Source organism: Eretmochelys imbricata, chromosome 11 (genome assembly GCF_965152235.1).
Source record: "Eretmochelys imbricata isolate rEreImb1 chromosome 11, rEreImb1.hap1, whole genome shotgun sequence".
Classification (NCBI taxonomy): domain Eukaryota; kingdom Metazoa; phylum Chordata; order Testudines; family Cheloniidae; genus Eretmochelys; species Eretmochelys imbricata.
Window position 1 is genome coordinate 45,024,881 of NC_135582.1, and position 21,843 is coordinate 45,046,723.

General features: G+C 41.2%; 1 protein-coding gene across 2 annotated transcripts; it reads left to right on the forward strand.

The window, feature by feature from the left end:
• Positions 1-3,504: 3,504 nt before the first annotated feature.
• PJVK (pejvakin) lies at positions 3,505-20,998 on the forward strand. Of its 2 annotated transcripts, XM_077830274.1 has the most exons (6): positions 3,505-3,715; positions 6,797-6,992; positions 9,600-9,741; positions 13,105-13,222; positions 15,180-15,275; positions 20,659-20,998. In XM_077830274.1, exons 1-6 carry the CDS (start codon positions 3,505-3,507, stop codon positions 20,958-20,960), a joined length of 1,065 nt encoding a protein of 354 aa, XP_077686400.1. In that variant the 3' UTR covers positions 20,961-20,998. The 2 variants fall into 2 exon arrangements, with proteins under 2 accessions (XP_077686400.1, XP_077686401.1); XM_077830275.1 differs by lacking the exons at positions 3,505-3,715; positions 6,797-6,992 and adding an exon at positions 7,842-7,950.
• The last annotated feature ends 845 nt before the right edge of the window (positions 20,999-21,843 follow it).

Genomic DNA, 21,843 nt, shown 5'->3' on the forward strand with positions numbered 1-21,843 from the left:
CCGCCCCCTCCGCGGAGTGCACCCTATGGGGCCGGAGGGGATGGGTCCGGCCCTCGCGGAGCGCACCCTGTGTGGCCTGGCGAGTGATGCACAAACCTCCTTCCCTCTTCCCGCAGAAATCCCAGAGGGGAGAGTAATGCGCCCCCCCCCCTCGCAGTCCCCTACACACCCATGGGGCAGAGTGGGAAGCCCTATATTCCCCCTCCCTCAACCCTAACGTAGGCCCCTTCCCACTCATATATAGATGAACACTCAAAGCATAGCAAAATCCCCTGTGCCCCTCTGTGATGTTACGATAGGGCTGCTAATTTTGGTTGGATGTATTCTTGGAGATTTCATCACATGACATCTTTAATTCTTGGAGACTCCAGGGTAATCCTGGAGAGTGGGCAACTCAAATTTACCCCTACACGCTATTGTAGTAATCTTTATACAAAGTATACCTTGTAAGATATCACTTGGAAATTCATAACTTTCTTTTTAGTAACGTCTTGGTGAGATATGTGTGGCAACATTGTATGGGAAGTTCTAAGATTCCCCCATGTAGTTGTTATTAACCCAGGTTCCAAACCCCACCGTCCTGCCCATACAGATATTGGCAGTGGTGAGCTGCCAAAATCTTAACAACCGGTTCCCTCTTCAACCCACAAGGGGGTCGTGCCCCCCCGCGGGACTCCTGCCCTATCCAACCCCCTCCCCCATCCATCCCCCGTCTCCTGTCCCCTGACTGCCCCTAGAACCGGGCAGGAGGGTCTCATGGGCCACCGTAGTGGGTGCCCACCCTGCCCCGTCCCTAAGAGCCAGAGGGCGAGGTGGGGAGTCCCGGCGGGGCTTACCTGGTGCGACTCCTGGGAAGCATCCGGCAGGTCCCTTTGGCTCCTAGGGGTGGGGTAGCGAAGCTAGAGGGGGAGCAATCGACTCCGTGGGTGCTCCAGGGCTGGAGCACCCGTGGGGAAAATCTGGTGGGTGAACAGCACCCAACGGCAGCTCCCCGCCCGGCCCCAGCTCACCTCATCTCCCCCTCCTCCACTGAACGCACTGCCCCGCTCTGCTTCTCTCCCCCCACCCCCCCGGTTTCTCGCGAATCAGCTGTTCGCGCGGGAAGCCGGAAAGGGCTGAGAAGCAGGCGACGGCTTTGTGCTCAGGCCCAGGAAGGCAGAGGCGAGCTGGGGCGGGGAGAGGTTCCCCTGTCCCCGTCCCCCCCCCCCCCCTTGGGTTACCCGCTGCGGCGTGGGCAGCCCTCCTCGTGCCCCCTGCCTCAGCTCGCCTCCGCCTCCCTGGGCCTGAGTGTGAAGCTGCCGCTTTCTTCTCAGCCCTCCCAGGCTTCCCACGCGAACAGCTGATTCACGGGAAGCCGGGGGTGGGGAGGCGGGGAGAAGCAGAGCGGGGCGGTGTGTTCAGGGGAGGAGGCAGAGTGGAGGTGAATTGGGGCTGGACATGGGGCGGGGTTAGGAGCTGCCGCTGGGTGCTGTGCACCCACCAAATTTTCCCCGTGGGTGCTCCAGCCCCGGAGCACCCACTGAGTAGGCGCCTAATGTGCCGTTTTTGGCCGGGTGCTAAATTTAGAAGCCCTTTTGAGGGACAACCAGTTCTAAAAGGGCTTCTAAATTTAAAAACCAGCTCCATTGAACTGGTGCGAACCGTCTCCAGCTCACCACTGGATACTGGCAAATAGGTCTGTCCTAAACAATGGACTGTGTGCTTGCTTTAATTTGCATTTAAGCAGTGAACAGAGTCATCAGGCAGGAAGGGAAGATGAAATTCAAACAGGTGAAAAAACTATCAGGGAATATCTTTCCAGGTAGACTCTTTATCTCTTGGGTCTCAGCTGGAAATATGTTTCAAGAGGGGAACTGAAATTATAAAAAGGAGGGTCAAACACCTGAAGACACCCCTCTCTGTCTCTTTCCCTGCCCTTTGCATTCACTGCACCTGAGGAAACAAAGGGAGCAGTTATTGGATACTCTAGGGCAGGTGTCCTGACCTAAAGAGTTTGGTCAGTGTAAGACTCGTGAAAGCATGTGGTGAGAACTTTTTGCTTTGTTAAGTTAGGCACTAGTGAGCATTTTACCTTTATTTTTCTTTGTAACCTTTTTTTACTTTTATGGCTCATTAGCTTTTAAGTGAGTACAAGTATTTCTATGTTAATAAACTTTTTGTATCTAATCCAGTGTGCTCAAGCTGAAATATCTGGGTAACTCCATTTATGGTAACAAGTTGTATGTGTACTGTCTGCGGGGGGGGCTGTGCAATATAGGACATATGTTTCTGGAGGAAAATCTGTGATGGGGGGCACGTGGGAGTCACCCTGCAGCATAACTAAGGCTGATAAGAGCCAAAGTGTGGTTGGCTGGCTGCAGCAGCACACATACAGACATAACTGGGAGAGATTTACATGCTATTTGTGAGCGGTCCAGGTTAAGGCTACAGCAACAAGGCATTGTAAAAGGCACCCCAGGTTACAAGGAAGGGGTGACATAGCTACTCATTAGCCTGGATCGTATCCTGGTATGTCACATCCTCCTACCAAATGCTGACACACCCCAGTAATCTTCCTTCCCCGCCCCACAGACACACACAACCATCCATAAAGGAACAAACTGTTAAATTCCTCTTCCCCCATCCCAAGCTCACAGAACAAAATCCACACATAATCATGTGGGGAGAGGCAATAAAACACAAGAATATCCTTTCTGATACAGAAAATATTACACATGTACCAAGCCCTCCTGACTCAAATGCACCAACCAGCCAGAAAAGACAGTAAACATCAGCAAAGTAGACTCTTTTAGAGGTGAGACCATACCACGCTGAGAAAAATCTCTGCTTTCCTCACCCTGGGGAGAGACTAACATACAGTAAATCCCCTAACTTTGGGTAAAGTCATATCTACACATCAACTAAGGAAAACGTTTAGAAAGGTTCACACAATCTGAAGTTTATTTCTTCAGGGCTGAGCTCTTTAATAGAGTTATTATGCAACCACCACTGAAAGGAATCTCCTCCAGCCCCCAATTGTGTAGCTCAGCAGGCCTGCTCAGGTGAATTCCCGTTGGTAAAGCACTTTGGGATCCAGCTGGATAATAGGCACATTAAACGGCAAATATATCATTGTCTTTGCAATCACAACAAAAAAAGATGACTGCAGAATTTAGTAGTCTTTTGATTCTAAAGCAATCATCTTATTTTCAAATAATGGCATTATACTACTGAAGATTGAGCAATCATCTCTGTATCAGTTTACACAGTTAATTTATTATTCATTGTACTGGATTAGATGGCATAACAGAAGGAAGTTGGAAAACAATACACTGTAGAAGCTGGGTGGTGATGACCCTACTGATTCTCTTTTCCAAGTAAAATGTAACTAGGCTTTAAACAAAGCAGCTAGACTCTAAGTTTTGCCATGTGAGAATTCAATTACTAAAATATTTTATCATGAGTATGAGGTTTGGAAGCTGCAGTTGATACAGGTTTTTTAATTATTATTATTAATGCCATACTATGTTTGCTGCTGCTACCAAAAACTTTGTTAAGCAGGTTGGTGATGGTGGGAGATTAGTCCCTGTTCCTAGCCTCAGTGAGGCTGACAAATACCAACCTCTGAGTCTTGTTATTAAGAAGAGAAAATGTTTTCTTTCAAAAAAATCTAAATTTGCTTCGACACCTTTTGCCCTAAAAGACATTCTTCAGGGAGAGAAAGAAATTTCAGCTGGTAAGTTTTTTTTGTTCTTCTTTAAGGCCTAAAAAATTAAGTTTTTGCAGTAAACATAGACCTGGTGTTATATTTTTAATTAGTATATGTAATATAATTGTGCATTAGTACAGTTAAGAGATAATTATCTTCATTAGTCATGCAATTAATGAGAAATGAAAAAATAAATTATAAACATAGTCAAACTTCTATTTTAAAAAACTGCACAAATATGTTTACTAAATGGCTAAAATTCTGGAATAATTTTCAGGAATCCATTTTATTGACAAATCTTGATGATTTTTGTGTACTAATAAATAGCAAGTACAGTTCAGCCATGTGTGTTTAAAAAAGTATTCTCACAAAAGATTCCTGGTAAATGTTAGCCTATGTTGTTTTCCAGTTATTTTAAGTTCCATTGTACTATATATTTGTTTTCAAGACGCATCTCCATGAAGCGTCACTGTTGAATAGAAATCAGGCTCCAATCCTGATTCATGTGACTGACCCCTTGTACCAGCTAAATGGGGATCTGTTCAGGCACAGGGACCCATGCAGATCTGATTGAAGAATTGGGCCATAGTAATTTGTTTTTATAATTTAGTCACATATTTCAGTAGTGTAACTACCTCTAGATATGTATAATTCCAATAAATCTTAAGGAGACTCTGTCATAAGTAGGAGGTTCAAAATTTAAATTATAGGTCCAGTTGCACAAAAGTGTTGTGATGCTGAATGTCACAGTCCCTAGCTTATAGGTGGCTAGAAAATCATTCAAACTACCTGGGATCCACATAGCCTGAATTAAGTGCCTATGCTTCCTTTACAATGAATGTCGCAAGATAGGCACTTTAAGAATGCAATCAACTAGATGGGGAGCTGCCTAAGCTAGCCAGTAGGAAAGACTGACAAGAGCTGTGTGACTTAAGCTGTTATGAAGATTTCTAATTCCGGGCTGCAGAAAAGTGTCTATCTCTATGTGCATTCCACAATGGGGAACCCTCTCTCCTGGCATCAGGTGGCTTAGACGCCTAAGCCCTTTCTTGTAAGGGGGAGTTATGTAATTACCTCACTCCACACAGAAAGAGGTGGTGTCCACCTGATAACTTTAACCCCTGGTTAAAGCACTCATTTGGGATAAGGGAGATCCAGATTCAGTTCCTCCTGCTGCCTGATGGGGAGAGAGGATTTGAACAGAGAAGGAGTACTTGTGGCACCTTAGAGACTAACCGATTTATTTGAGCGTAAGCTTTCGTGAGCTACAGCTCACGCTTATGCTCAAATAAATTGGTTAGTCTCTAAGGTGCCACAAGTACTCCTTTTTGCGAATACAGACTAACACGGTTGTTACTTTGAACAGAGACTCTCCCTTGTGTCAGGAGAGCACTCTAACCGCTGAACCATGGGGCTCTCTCACTCTCTTCAATTGAAGCTGTTCCACTGTGTATAAATAATTAAAGAGTCACTGGAGCATGGTGACTGGACCCTGGGTCTCCTGGGCCCAGATGGGTGCCCTAACCACCGGGCTATGGAGTCATTCTTTCTCGCTCAGGCCCAATGACTCTTTAATGCAGTGAGTGCACATGAAAGCAGAAAAATCCACTAAGGAAAAAGATTTCTGTTTCAAGACTACACGGAGACTTGACACACACATAACGTCAAATCCTTCTAGCCTTGCACCTATGAGAAAGTAAGATTACTTGTGTAAGTAAAAGTTGCAAAAGATTTCTTGTAAAATCTAGTTTTAAAAAGGTCAAACAAACAAAACACCTTGACAGTGCCCTTTCAATAGGGGTTACATCTCATGAAGACAATGTGCTTTAATTTGTAATTGAATTTCTACTTTTTGGATGACAAAGATACTGGAAAATGTGACAAGCTACTTAGCATTGTGAGTGAAATGTACGACACGCTTTATTAGAAATATAATTACAACAGAAGTGGCACTCAATAGCTTTAAAATTCACTTTTTGAAAAGTCTGTATCTTCCTTTGTTTGTTAATAAAAGACTTCAGTCGTGCTATATTATCAACCAGTATCTTCTAATTTTTTCCACAAGTAGAACAGAAATATATTGTGAATCACAAGGGAAGTATTAACTAAAAATGCCTATTAAGTTAGAATAGAGTTCAAACAAAAATGGATTCTTTAGTTCATATCAAGATCTACGTACATGCAAAATTTCAAGAAAGTCAGACTACTTACTATGTATTTTGCTACTTCTCCAGAAGAAATTATAAAAGTAGACAATGAAATCAGTGGGTGCTGATTCTTATCACATGACACGTGTATTAACCTTTTCTAACTGACTTCTTTTAGGTAATGGGGGCCAGAATATTAAGCCAGGTATGCTACTAGTAGTCATGTGTGTCACACATGTATTACAGAAACAAAAAACTAATTCAGCTAAATTGCCACTATAAATATAACTAGAAACTCGGCACTTATTAAAATGATTTTTCTATGGGACTCTTCGTCCATGAGGATTGTGTTTAAAACAACAACAAAAAATCACAGAGGGCATAAACTACCCTTGTACCGACCAAAGGCCCTATGTACCACCACAGCCTCTCTTAATGTCATGAGAATGGCAATGTGGTCTAGTATAGGGCATCACACTGGGCGTTAAGAGTTTAAATTCTGTTCCTGAATTTGCCATTGATGTACTATGTGATCTGGGACAAGTCACTTTATTTGTGCTTCAGTTTCTCCACTAATAAATTGGAGATAACGCTTACTCACCTGTGTAAGGAGCTTTGATATCTGTGGATGAAAGGGTACTTTATAAGAATTGCAATAAGTATGATTGTTGTCTGAGACCCTTCTGCTGCTCTGAGAATTTCACCCCAAAAGAATAAAGTTTGTGTTTGATATTTTCAGAGTGATACCCCTGTTCTTTAGTTTAAGTTTGGTCCTGTAAAATTAGTAACAGTTTTGCGCAATGCCAGACTTGGTTTGAATCACTACTACAATTCTCAGCCATTTAATGTTGGTGTATTTCAGTATTATTCTGTTTATAACCTAATGGACTTTGATTTTATTTTCTGTATATGGGCATGAGACTTTCCCCCAAAAACACAGCAAGTATACTCTTTTCCTCAGGTGTTTCATCCTATCAGCTGTTGAATTATGAAGACAAATCAGATGTTTCACTCTATGGTAGACGAGGAAATCAGATGATGAGTGATGTTGGGGTCAATATTGCTGGATCTGATTCTATTGCAGTAAAAGCTTCATTTGGTATAGTGACCAAACATGAGGTTGAAGTACCAGCATTACTTAAGGAACTTACTACTAGGTTAGTACTATAATTTTTATATACTTGACCCAAGTGATTCCATGGTTAGAGTATGTGAAATTACATTGAAATCCTGGGTGATTAGTTTTTTTGTTTAGGCTTTGAGAACTGTAAATCAACTAATAAGATTTGCTGTATGATCATTTAATAAGAACATAAGAATGGCCATACTGGTCAGATCAATGATCCATCCAGCCCAGTATTCTGTCTTCCAACAGTGGCCAATGCCAGATGCTTCAGACGGAATGAACAGAACAGGGTAATTATCGACTGATCCATCCCCTATTGTCCAGTCCCACCTACTGGCAGCCAGAGGTTTGGGGATTCCCAGAACATGGGGTTGTGTCCCTGAATACCTTGGTTAATAGCCATAGATGAGCCTGTCCTCCATGAATTTACCTAATTCTTTTTTTAATCCAGTTATATTTTTGGCCTTCACAACGTAGAGTTTCACAGGTTTACTGTGTGTTGTGTGAAGAAGTACTTCCTTTTGTTTGTTTTAAACCTGCTGCCTATTAATTTCATTGGATAACCCCTTGTTCTTGTGTTATGTGAAGGGGTAAATAACATTTCCCTCTTCACTTTTTCCATACAGTTCATGATTTTATAGACTTTTATCATATCCCCCCGCTTAGTCGTCTATTTTCCAAGCTGAACAGTCCCAGTCTTTTTAATCTCTCCTGATATGAAAACTCTTCCATACCCCTAATCATTTTTGTTGCTCTTCTCTCTACCTTCTCAAATTCTATTTGATGGTGACCAGAACTGCATGTAGTACTGAAGGCGTGGATGTACATTGAATTTATATAGTAGCATCATGATATTTTCTCTCTTATCTATTCCTTTCCCAGTGGTTCCTATCATTCTATTAGCTTTTTTGACTGCTGCTTCACATTGAAAGGATGTGTTTAGAGAACTACCCACAATGACTCAAAATCACTTTCTTGAGTGGTAACAGGTAATTTATGTTTTCCGATGTGCACTGCTTTGCACTTATCAACACTGAATTTCATCTGCCATTTTGTTGTTCAGTCACCCAGTTCAGTGAGATCCCTTTGTAATTTTTTGCAGTCAGCTTTGCACTTAACTGTCTTGTGTAATTTTGTTATCATCTGCAAATTTTACTACCTCACTGTTCACCACCTTTTCCAGATGACTTATGAATATATTAAATAGATGTGTAAGACCAGAAGGAACCATTGGTGATCATGTACATTGACTTCCTGCATAATGCAGGCCATAAGACTTGCATGAATTATTTCCTGTTTGAACTAGAGCATATCTTTTTAGAAAAACATCTAGTCTTAATTTCAAAGTTTCCAGTGATACAGAATTCACTATATCCTTTGGTAAATTGTTCTAATGGTTAATTACCCCCAGTGTTATTTTTTTTAAGTGCTTTATTTTGAGCCTGAATTTGTGTCTCTTCAGCTTGCAGACATTGGATCTTGCTATGTCTTTGTCTGTTAGACTGAAGAGCCCTCTTGCAAATTTCTGTTTCCCCCATGTAGGTACTTATAGTCTGTGAGCAAGTCATCCCATTCCCCCAATCTCTTCTGTCCTCTGCAAACATTTATCAGTAATGATTTTATGTTTTTTTTCCAAGTCATTGATAAAAATGTTAAATAGCATAGGACCAGGAACCCCACTAGAAACACACCTGCTTGATCCCCTGTTTACAATTACATGTTGAGATTTATCACTTAACCAGTTTTAATCCATTTAATGTATGTTATTATGAATTTGTTTTTTTCTAGTTTTCTAAACAAAATGTCCATGGTACCAAGCAGAGGTGATGTGGGGGGTGGGCAGCTTGAGTCATGTGCCCCCCCCAGATTTTTGCCAGGGTTTGGTGGCTCTGCTTGGTCACATGGTGTGGTTAGGCCCCCTCCCTGTGCAGCAGCTGCTAGAACCAGTAAGTTGGGAGCTGCTGCCGTGGGAGGAGAGGCAGCGGTAAACAGCTTGGAGCTGCAGGGAGGGGCTGCTGAGGGTAAGAGGAGGGGCAAGCCTGCGGGGGCGTGACTCAAGCTGTTTGGGGGGTGAACCTTTAAATCGTGGGTGCCCCCCCCCCACTCTCAGCAGGCACAAGTCATCTCTGGTACCAAGTGAATTGCTTTACAGAAGTCCAAGTATATTACATCAATGCTATTACCTTTATCAACCAAACTTGTACTCTCAAAAAAGATATCCAGTTAATTTGACAAGATGTGTTTTCCATAAATCCTTGTTAATTGGCACTAGTTATATTACTCTCCATTAATCCTTTATTAATCAAGTGCCATATCAGCTGTTCTTTTTAGTGCCCAGAATCCTTGTCAGGCTGACAGGTCTATAAATGCCCAGGTCAGTCCATCTATAATAACCCAGGTCTTCTTGTTTACCTTTCTAAAATATTGGCACATTAGCTTTTTTCCAGTCCTTTGGAACTTCCCTACGTTCCAGGACTAATTGAAAATCAATTTTAATGCTTCCAATAGCTCTTCAGTCAACTCTTTTAAACTCTTGGATGCAAGTTAGGCAAACCTGCTGATTTTAAAAATGTCTAACTTTATTAGCTGCTGTTTAATTTGCTAATTATCTGTGGATTTTTTTCTCCTTTAACTTTAGAAAAATTAACTTTGATCACTGCCTAGTCCGACAATCAAGAGAAAGTAGGAAAGAGGTTCTGTGTGTGGTCATGGAAAGTATTAGAACAACACGGCAATGCTCGTTATCTGTGCATGCTGGTATGCGTGGGGAAACAATGAGGGTAAATATATTTGATAGACTTCTTTAAATAATAAAATGCATAGTAGGGACTCGTATTCTTATTGTAGGGACTTGTGACCAGATTTTAATTGCATTTATACTGGTGTAAATCCAGAGCAATACCAATATAAGTCAATGGAATTGTACTGATGTAAATTAAATTAGACTCTGACCCTCTCTCTACTTTTCAGATCTAGAGAAAACTATGCCAGTAAAATCTTGGCTCCACTGATGTCAATAGCAAAACTCCTACTGACTTCATTGGGGCCAGGATTTCACCCCACTCTATTAATTTAATATTGGAATAGGCCATATACCATAATTATGCTATGTGTGTGATGCTCTCCATAGTGAAATGTTTTATTTTAATAAGCTATAATTAAAAACATTACTAGGAGAACTTGCTTGTCACACTGGTACACTTTTTCATATTCTAAAATCACCAGTCTTATGGGTAACAAGTACTGTTGTTTTGCTCACACAGGGCCTTATTTTTTTTTTAACACATGAAAAACTATTCATGTATATGAAGCTTTTGTAATATTTTATATAAGGGAGCATTTTACATTGGTTGTTTTACATAAATGCACAGATTCTACAATTAGAAAATTTGGTTGCAAGCCAGATTCTGCACGAGGCAGAAGGGGACAGATCACTTAAAAAGAATGGAGAAAGAAGGAATTAGCTAGTTCTAATTTAATTCCCCCAGTCATGCAATTTACCGTTTAATAATAGCTAATGGAAGTTAATACAGTGTTATTTATAATTATATAGGATTAGGGTGGTTAGATGGCCTTGTTTGCAGTGATTTGTCTTGGTTCTGAGGTACAGTCATGTTCTAGTTGAAATCCCAGTCAGTTGTAGTGAAATCTGATACTTGTCCCAGATTCCTTAGAACTGGCTTTGTAGCCATTCTGTAAGCTACCAGGGCATGGGCAGTGTACCTTGTGGATGGAACAAGACCTTGCCAGGTGGTTGTGGTGGCAGTTCAGGTGATAAGTGAAGATCCAGGGGTCAAGCACCAGTCCAAGGGTAAAGCTAGAGTCCGAATTGAGGGGCCAAGCTGAAGCTGAGAACTGGAGTCAGAATCCTAAAACAAAGGGTAAGCTGGAATTGTAATCCGGGACATAGCAAAGAGTCGGAAATAGGAGTTAGAAACCAGAATGGAACAGGGAGATTGGGGATGAAGCAGGTATAGGCTGGAGCTGGAGCGAGAACAGAGTGGGAAGCAGGGCAGGGCTTGGAGCAAGGACTGGAGCTGGAAGCATAAGTGAGAGCAGGGTAAGGAGGGCTGTGGGTGTGGTATGCATTGAGCAGCCACCGTGTGGTGGCTGTAAGGTTCAAGTAGCAGACTGTTGGCTCCTCTGCTCAATCAGGAAGTACAACTGTTTGGAAGGGGCTCATTGGGCCTATCGGAACTTGCTGGGTTGCCTTGCGACCAGGCTGGGAGCCAGCTGCGTCCCTGAAACATCCATCATAATAACAGTAATAATAATACAGATATCCTCTACCTGCCCAGTCCCTGCTGTTGGGTTAATTGAGTCTGAATGTACTGCTTCTAAAAGCTGCTAATTCCTCATTTAAAAATGGACCAGCTACAGTGCTATAGATGAGAAGGTGCAATCTGGAATGAAATTACAAGGCAAACTCCATAAGAAAACATCTGGCAGACAGAAAGGTGGAAGATTAGTGCTCAGGGCCAGCACTACTAAGTTTGAGAGCTGATTTTGATAGTGTTTGAATAGTGCAATATTTACAGTTATTTCTGTAAATTTGATTTGAAGACATTTTGATGTTAGTCTTACCTACTCACTTTCAGTCGGCACCAGCTGCACTCTTCTTCACTCCCATACAAAGAAAATCATAGCCTATGTGAAAAATATGATCAAAATTTCCTCCTGACTCCTGAAAGGGAGAACAGGGAAAAGAAGAGGGGTGAAAAGAAAAACAAGATGGAAAAATAGAAAGCAAAACAAGAAAAAATACACAGAGAAGAAAAGAGATGAGAAGTGAAAAACAAAATGAACGAAAGACATAGGTCAGGGTGAACATACAGAAAACAGCTGAGATAAATCAAAGGTGGAATGGGATGTGGTGTGTATGTATAGGGGAGGGGTGGCCAGGCATTGGCCAAGACATAGCTCTTGCTAAAAAACTTTAGGAACCACTCCCTTTTATTATCACTATGAACTTCCAATAATTATCCACCCTATATTCCTTCTTTTATGCCTATCTTCTGCAACTCTCACTTCAGTGGCATTATTGCAAGGTTCAACACCTCTTGCATCTTGTTTGCTGGGCCCTGATACTGTTGAATTAAGATTTTATATGCTTTGTGGCATATAGTTCCAGACCATATAATATTTGAATTCCATTGGAGAATGCACTGAAGAATGGCAACACAAGATATTGGCCCTGTCATTGCTGTTTCATCCAAACAGGAGAGAGGCCCACTCTGACTCCTCCAAAGAGGAGCTGCTATTGAGAGGACAGAAGCAGGCCTCTTAGATCCTCAGGGCCAGCTCTACACTTTTTGCAGCCCCAAGCAGCGCGCCGAATTGCCACCTGAAGAAGGGAGCTGCTGCCAAATTGCTGCGGCGGGACTGTGAAGATACAAACTGACGCTGAATTGCCACGGCGGCAAAAAAAACCCATGTCGCCCTAACGACGCACGGACTGCCGCCCCTTTAAATTGCTGCCCCAGGCATCTGCTTGGAATGCTGGTGCCTGGAGCCAGTCCTGCAGATCCTTATCCCAAATCCAGTGAAGTCTATGGGACTCTTTCCATTAACTTCAGTGGTCTTTGGATTGGACTCTTAGCTTCACCTCAAGTAGAAACTGTGACTGACTTGTCAAAGTAGGAGATATGATGATTGGACCTGGTTGCAGGAAGTCAGAAAGCTAAGGCTTGTTGGGAGTCTGGGTGACTAGAAGGATAAAGCTATGATATTGTCAGTGATATGCATAGAGAAGGAATCTCAGAAAGTTTGGATAATAAGGTTTGCATATCATTAGGTTTGGATAATTAGGTTTGCACAATCCTACAAGTCCTTTGAGTTATGCTTATCACTAATTTTATGTATCAGATATAAATGCCTAATTTTCCATGGCAAGTTGATAGTTTCTCTGTATCAAACATTACTGAAGTGCAGAAAAGAAAGGATGACATTAGTATACTGATTAGAACTGAGAAAATTTCTTTGGAGGTGGAGTTTTATCTTCAACTTCAAAAGAGTCTTTCCATTGCTGAAATTTTCATACTGTATTTTAAAGCTATTACTCTTAATTTTCATTTCTGTTCAAAACATTTTCTTGTAAATATTTTTTTCTTAATGCAATACGTTTTTCCTTTTTAAAATCATAGTTTCATATTATTGAGGACCAAAATCACAAAGGACGAGAGAAAGCTATTGTTTTTCCAGCTCACACAACTATTGCATTTAGTGTATTTGAACTTTATATTCACTTGGATGGTAATTTTGGTAAGTGATTTATTTGTGTTATTATTATAATTGCTAATATAGTAATTTGATTCTTTAAAACATTGTTCTTGAACTGAGACTTGACATGTGTCAGCCCCAATCCTATAAATATTTATGCTCATACTTAATTTTATACATGTCAGTTGTCTGACCTCATCAGAGCCTTAATCCACTTTTAATTCTTAGCTTTAATTCACAATTAATTCTTGCTAGGATAAATATAAAAGGCATTAAAGGGTCTGATTTATCCTGGAAATGCTTTCACAGAATTAACTATTTAAATGTAAGTTTTTGAAAAATGAAAATCACACTGTTAACAATGAAACATTAAAAAATGCATCTGCATATCAGTGTATGCCTTTGCTGGTTTGTAAGAAACTGAATATCTTAGGGCCATCTGATCCATTTCTCCATAAAAGAGGAATGTGGCATGGCAGGCCCCCCCCCCCCCCAAAGGCATGTCTGTGAAATTGATAAAAACATTTTCCCTGCCTGGAACTTCTATTTCAGTTTGCCACAAACCAATGAAACACAGTCAGAGACTAGTCAGACACGGTCACCTCCAAATCTTTACAAAGTTTTAAAAAAACGAACAGTTACACAGAACAAAGTGATTGACCTGCCTATACTCTCCCTGTCTGTGGAAAGGATGTGGTTTATAAATTCTCCTAATTTCCCAGTGTGCTTTATCCCAGCCCAGGACTTCAATTAGATGGGAACCTTCAGTCAGTCAAAGTATGGGGGTAATAATAACCCATAATATAGTTTTAGGGCTTGATCCTGCACTCATTAAAGTTAATGGCAAAACTCCCATTGACCTCAGAAGTGCAGGATCAGAACTTTAGTGACATATAATTTAGATTGTATTTAAAAAATATAACCAAAAAGATAGATAATACTCCATGAGGTAATTCTTATCTCCATATATGCAAATAACACTACTCACTTGTTAGAGACTCTGATTGGGGCCCCACATGCTTTGCAACACATTGGAGATACATTTTATGACAAGGGCACTCTGAATTTTGAAGCATAGTGACACATTTACATTTCTGTGACAACCTTATGTGCATTTAAAAAAAACAGTAGTTATTGAATTAACTTTGAAAAACGATAATACAAGCAGTACAGAATCCCTCTGATATTCATTTTAATATTAAATTGAACATATAAATCCTAATTTTGGAATTATTTTCCATTTTACTTTGTCACTGCACAGTTGGGGATAGGTGCACTAGTTAGATGTTTTTACTAAGATGACCAATGAAATAGCAATATTGATATTTAAATTTTTATCATTAAGGTGCAGAGGTAATCCCCAATACAGATGAATGAGAGCTGTTAGGATATCTCTTTAACGTTCTTTGTAAATTTATTAAGATGATATACTTACTTCAAAGCCTTTTCTTTACAATATTAGAGGCTAAAAAATTAAGAATTTTATTTGTTTAATTTAAAAGTTTTACAGCTAATTATGTGGTGAATAACATGGTTGGGAATCACAGAAAATCAGTCACAATTTCAGATTTTCCATTTTTGGTTTCAAATGGGTTTGTGACTCTGCTTTTACTCCAAACGTGAGGCAGTCTGTTAATGGAATGCTGACTGCCTTAGACATTTAACCTGGCCAGGAAACCGTAAGGAAATGCCTCTTGTGAAAGTCACTATAAACCATCTAAATTAATAAATTAAGTAGTTACTACTTCATCTCATCTTCTTTCTCTGCTTCATCTCATTTTTTGTGCTAACACTGTGTGCATGTTGTTTTACACCATCTTTCCTAGGAATTAAAGACCCAGTAGAATGACTATTAGAAAAGCTGAATTTAATTTTAAGCATTCTCTTAGTTTTATAATACGTGTTATATAACAAAACATTTTGTACTAAGCTGTGTTTTGAAATTGTGTAGCTTTTGAATTTCATCATTCCGAAGGTTCTACTTTTTTCTTTAATACAGAGTTCTGTGTCACTCCAGTTTCAAAAGGAGGATTTGAAAAAGAGCAATCTGGATCATTTTCATTGAACAAATTAAGGAGGAATCTGTTCCACCAAAGTATGATGTTTGATATTTATGTCCAAATACACTAATCAAATGGATTAAGTACATGGTATTTTTTTCTTTGACTTAGTAGGCAAGGTCAGAAGTTCAAAAGCATCTAATCAAAATAGAATTTCACTTTAAAATTTGCACCAAGATAATAGCTATTTTGGCCGTGATCAGATCTATTCAAAATAATTGTAAAGATTTTAAGATATTAATGGAAGAGTCTGGCTTTAAATAATTATATTTTTAATTTATGTGAATATATTATTTTGTTTATCATGAAAACTTCTAATTGTTTTCTTAAAATAAATTATATTGGTGATCATAAATACTAATTGTACAACTACAATATTTTAGCATGTAAATCTGTTCTATATTTTTACAATTTAGAAAGTATTGCATAGTCAATCTCAAAGGATAATACATAAAGATAAGATAAAGTTGAGGTTGTAAATGTTATTAATGTATTAATTTAAAATACCAGAAAATGCTCAGTAGGGCATAATCTTCAATTGACAGGGAATTGGCCTTTATCTACTTACAGGTTTTGTTTCTTATCTTCAAATAACATGAAAACATTCTAACAATGTTATATGTTGAGTACAATTAAAAACTGGATATTTACTGTCCCTGGTAGTTAAATTTACTATAGTATGAGCCTGATCCTGAACCACTGAAGTCAAGTGGAGTTTTCAGAGTAGCAGCCGTGTTAGTCCGTATCCGCAAAAAGAAAAGGAGTACTTCTGGCACCTTAGAGACTAACAAATTTATTTGAGCGTAAGCTTTCATGAGCTACAGCTCACTTCATCGAATGCATGCAGGGGAAAATAAAGTAGGGGGATTTTATGTACACAGAGAACATGAAACAATGGGTGTTACCATACACACTGTAACGAGAGTGATCAGGTAAGGTGAGCTATTACCAGCAGGAGAGGAAAAAAACCCTTTTGTAGTGATAATCAAGGTGGGCCATTTCCAGCAGTTGACAAGACCATATGAGGAACAGTTTGGGGGGGAGGAAATAAAGATGGGGAAATAGTTTTACTTTGTGTAATGACCCATCCACTCCCAGTCTTTATTCAAGCCTAAGTTAATTGTATCCAGTTTGCAAATTAATTTCAATTCAGCAGTCTCTTGTTGGAGTCTGTTTTTGAAGTTTTTTTGTTGTAGTATTGCCACTTTTAGGTCTGTAATCGAGTGACCAGAGAGACTGAAGTGTTCTCCGACTGGTTTTTGAATGTTATAATTCTTGACGTCTAATTTGTGTCCATTTATTCTTTTACGTAGAGACTGTCTGGTTTGGCCAATGTACATTGTAGAGGGGCATTGCTGGCACTTGATGGCATATATCACATTGGTAGATGTGCAGGTGAATGAGCCTCTGATAGTGTGGCTGATGTGATTAGGCCCTGTGATGGTGTCCCCTGAATAGATATGTGGACACAGTTGGCAGCAGGCTTTGTTGCAAGGATAGGTTCCTGGGTTAGTGTTTTTGTTGTGTGGTTGCTGGTGAGTATTTGCTTCAGGTTGGGGGGCTGTGTGTAAGCAAGGACTGGCCTGTCTCCCAAGATCTGTGAGAGTGATGGGTTGTCCTTCAGGATAGGTTGTAGATCCTTGATGATGCGCTGGAGAGGTTTTAGTTGGGGGCTGAAGGTGACGGCTAGTGGCATTCTGTTATTTCCTTTGTTGGGCCTGTCCTGTAGTAGGTGACTTCTGGGTACTCTTCTGGATTTGTCAGTCTGTTTCTTCACTTCAGCAGGTGGGTATTGTAGTTGTAAGAATGCTTGATAGAAATTTTGTAGGTGTTTGTCTCAGTCTGAGGGGTTGGAGCAAATGCGGTTGTATCAAAGAGCTTGGCTGTAGACAATGAATCGAGTGGTGTGGTCTGGATGAAAGCTGGAGGCATGTAGGTAAGTATAGTAGTCAGTAGGTTTCCAGTATAGGGTGGTGTTTATGTGACCATCGCTTATTAGCACTGTAGTGTCCAGGAAGTGGATCTCTTGTGTGGACTGGTCCAGGCTGAGGTTGATGGTGGGATGGAAATTGTTGAAATCATGGTGGAATTCCTCAAGGGCTGCTTTTCCATGGGTCCAGATGATGAAGATGTCATCAGTGTAGTGCAAGTAGAGTAGGGGCATTAGGGGACAAGAGCTGAGGAAGCGTTGTTCGAAGTCAGCCATAAAAATGTTGGCATACTGTGGGGCCATGCCGGTATCCATAGCAGTGCCGCTGATTTGAAGGTATACATTGTCCCCAAATGTGAAATAGTTGTGGGTGAGGACAAAGTCCAGCCACCAGGTTTGTCGTGACATTATCGTGGATACTGTTCCTGACGACTTGTAGTCCATCTTTGTGTGGAATGTTGGTGTAGAGGGCTTCTACATCCATAGTGGCTAGGATGGTGTTTTCAGGAAGATCACTGATGGATTGTAGTTTCCTCAGGAAGTCAGTGGTGTGTCGAAGATAGCTAGGAGAGCTGGTAGCGTAGGGCCTCAGGAGGGAGTCTACATAGCCAGACAATCCTGCTGTCAAGGTGCCAATGCCTGAGATGATGGGGCGTCCAGGATTTCCAGGTTTATGGATTTTGGGTAGCAGATAGAATACCCCTGCTCGGGGTTCTAGGGGTATGTCTGTGTGGATTTGCTCTTGTGCTTTTTCAGGGAGTTTCTTGAGCAGATGGTGTAGTTTCTTGTGGTAACCCTCAGTGGGATCAGAGGGTAATGGCTTGTAGAGTGTGGTGTTGGAGAGCTGCCTAGCAGCCTCTTGTTCCCATTTTCAGTATTTCTTATTCTAAGAATGGGGAAAAACACAAAGACAAAAATAAAGATAAATGTGGTGGTGCAGTAAACATCTGCTTCTAATGGTGCCCTTTGTGTAGGAGACTTTACTCCACTTTTACCTCTCCCCAGTGGTGCAAGTACGGTGGTATGGTCTGGTATGCCATACCAGTAAGATATTTATAGCTGGAACGGCATCCTGGAAAGACAGAGGAGGAGCCCGTCCCCAGCCCTTCCACGCAGCTGCATCTCCTGAGTCCTCCTGCCTGGGGTCTGTACAGCAGCCCCGTCGGCGGACAGGACTGGGGGCGGTACAGCAGCCGCGCCGGAGGAGCTGCTGGTGTGGGGCTGCCCAGTTCCTGGGAACCGCAGCGGGGAAAGGAGTAGAACGTGGGGCCTCTAGGCAGCCCCACGCCGGCAGCTCCTCTGGCACGGCTGCTGCACCGCCCCCCCGCCCCCCACCCTGTCCTCCAGTGGGGCTGCTGTACAGACCCCAGGCAGCAGGACTCAGGAGAGGTAGCTGCATAGAAGGGCTGGGGGTCGGGCTGCGGGCGGTACAGCAGCCGCACCGGAGGAGCTGCTGGCGTGGTGCTGCCCGGCGGCCCCACATTATTCTGCTGCTTTCGCCGCTGTGGTTCTGGAGAGCCCTGATCTCCCGGGAACTGCAGTGGCAAAAGGAGCAGAACATGGGGCTGCTGGGTGGCTCCATGTCAGCAGCTCCTCCGGTGTGGCTGTACCGCCCCCAGCCTGGCTCCCAGCCCTTCCACACAGCTGCATCTCTTGAGTCCTGTTGCTTGGGGTCTGTACAGCAGAAGCCTCTGGCACAGCGGGAGGAGGGCAGAGCTTCCCCCCACCCCCAGTAGTGTGGGATGGATGTGGATCATGGGGAGGGGAAGGGGAGAGTGCGGGGGCCCCGGGCTGGAGGTGGGGTGGGGAGGGGAGTAGTCATTTGGGGGGGTCATGTGGGGAGGTCACGTGTCCCCTCCGCCACTTTGTGTCCCTCCCATGAGTGCAGCGTACCGGTAATAAATGATTTCTACTTGCACCACTGCCCCTCCCTGATCCTGGGGGCTGCTGGAGGCCAAACCAACCAGTAGTGCAAGTTTGAGTAACCTCAGTGCTGCCCTAACCTGCACCAGTGGATAAAAGTCTCCAAAGAATCACTCTGCTGGTCAAGTTGTTTGGAGTGCTTCATATTCTTGGCCTGGAACATCACCTCTGCATAGGGAGACAGGAATAGTTGGTGTAGGGGATGGCCCTGCCCTCCTTATGACAACACAGAATTTCTCTACTCTAGGGGAGTCCTTTCCTGCTCTCTTAAGACAGTTTTTAGTCCAGTTTGCCCCACATTGGTGCAAAGGGGATTTAAGAGAGGCTGAAGATCAGGCTCATGGTATGAAAGTTAGGAAATTAGCACATTAAACTCATATTTCAAAAAGTATAAACATCAGTCTGGAAATACTAAGTTCAGATTTCAGTACTCTAACTTTCTGTTTCTTCATTGCTTATACGCTGCTTATTGATGTAACAACTCCATTAGTTGTAAAATGGAGAGTCCCGTGTTGGATATATTTATTAAAAGCGTATAGGCCAATACTTTCAATCTTAGGTGCCTAAAATTAGGTTACTAAAATCTTATTTATACATCTAAATGAAAATGGCTTGATTTGCAAAGGTGCTGAGTTCCTGCAGCTCCCATTCATAATGGAAATTACTTCACTTCTTTTTAGATACTGATGACCAATTTAGATTTGAGAATGTGGTAATAATCTTTTTTGTTGTACTATAATATAATCTGCATTCACCTTTCTGGCCTGTATCAGGTACAAGAGTTATCTCGAACCTGTCTTGTGAAGGTGTTTAGATTATTCAAGATCTGAGGCATGTATGCTCATGTTGAAAGTGGAAGAAAATGATCCCTGCTCTGTTGGAGTGTGCTGTCTGATCACTATTGGGAGGATAGAGTGATTGCAGTCCCATTCCTATGGAGATTCTAAATCCTGCAGATGTACACAAACACTTCTTTTGCGTGCTGGAATATTTATAAAATCCAAAGGCTACTGGGATCTGATGGGAGGTCTCTGCTCTTGCAGAGTTTATCAGTGAGTCTAAATACCATTGTAAATAGTGTCCTGAATTCCATAAACAGCTCAGAAATATACCTACCAAATTTTCCAAAACTAATTAGGTGCTGGCCTTCCTGGAGGACACCAGAATTAAACTATATTTGGAGTGTTTGATGTCCATTTCTTTTTCCTACCCTCCTTTCTTCCTCTACCCCCCCCCAACAAAAAGTTAGAGAAACATTTCAAATGTGAATTATCACCAACTTTTCAAATGCTCAAAATGTTCATGAGATGTAGGGTTGTTATTTCACCAGTAACAACATTGTCCTCTGGCGAAGATATCTGTAAGAAATTTCTGCCACCCTTTGAAGTAAAAGTGTCAATATTAAGGTTTCAATGGAAAACCTAGTTACAACCATAAAATGGTGTCTCCAATATGGCTTCATAACTCAGTACTTATTTCCGTCAGTGGATTAACTGTATGATGTGTCATGGTGTGTTCATAATGTGATGACAAATCATTGCTATTTTGTGTGCATTCTTTTTCAGATAAAAGGGTAATGGATATCATTGCTAATTCAGATGCTTACTTGGAGGACCTTTTCACAGACTATTATGAAAAAGCTGCAAGCATGACTGATATCTCTACAAGCTATCTCAGAGAAGGGTCTCATATCCGGGTTAATTTACTTAATAACAACATCCCAAAAGGTCCTTGTGCCCTTTGTGGAATGGGAAAGTCTAAAAGAGAGACAGTCTATGGATGCCTAGAGTGTTCTTTTAATGGACAAAAGTATGTACGACTACATGCCGTGCCCTGCTTTGATGTCTGGCACAAGAGAGTGAGATAAATGATCTATGAGCGTGACTATTGTTATAGACTTCAGTGTAACTGTGCCACAAAATTTCCAAAATTGTTGAATATTAAGTGCAACAGACATTAAAAGTGCAAAATATTTGGTTATGCTATTTTCTTTTTTATTGTAAAGTGATTCTTTTATTTTACAATAAAGATAATTCTATTACTGAGTGCAGAAATGCCCCATATACAGCCCCTTCAAAAAATTTGCTACTTTTTTTCTTTGTGGCACTTTCTCATTTTATCATTCATGATAAATAATATATACATGTTGAAATTGAATTCCAGAGTAGCAATCAGAATATAGTTTGGAATTTACTATAAAAGCGGCTTGTTCACATTTGGTCTGTCAAGATGTTATATATTGCCTTAACTACACCAGAGTATGATGATAAAATGAGAACGTGTAATAATTTAGTGCTATCATGAATGTTTAATTGAAATATCAGATTAAAAGCACATTTAAAAACTAGCTCAGTTTAAGGTTTCATTTACAAGAGGGAAAAGTTAAAAGGATTGCAACTGGTGATTATGGATTCCATTTTAGGCTGTGAATTCACCATATGTCTATTCTGATTATATTTGTAGGGACCACAAACAAGTCTACGGTTTGCACTTGGGTAACTCAAATCTGACTTTTTTTTTTTTTAAAGCCTTCAGACTTGCTGCTGACTTTAGTGGCTTTGACATAGTTGAAAAAAATAAAAGAAACAAAATTATATTGCATTGCAAAACTAGTGTACTGAATCCCGCTATTACATCTCAGGTCTAGTAGCTGTATAGCCCAATATCACAAATTAAAAAGTTGTATGCAGTCAAGTTGTGGCTGTTGCAATCCCAGGATATTGGATAGACAAGGTGGGTAAGGAAATATC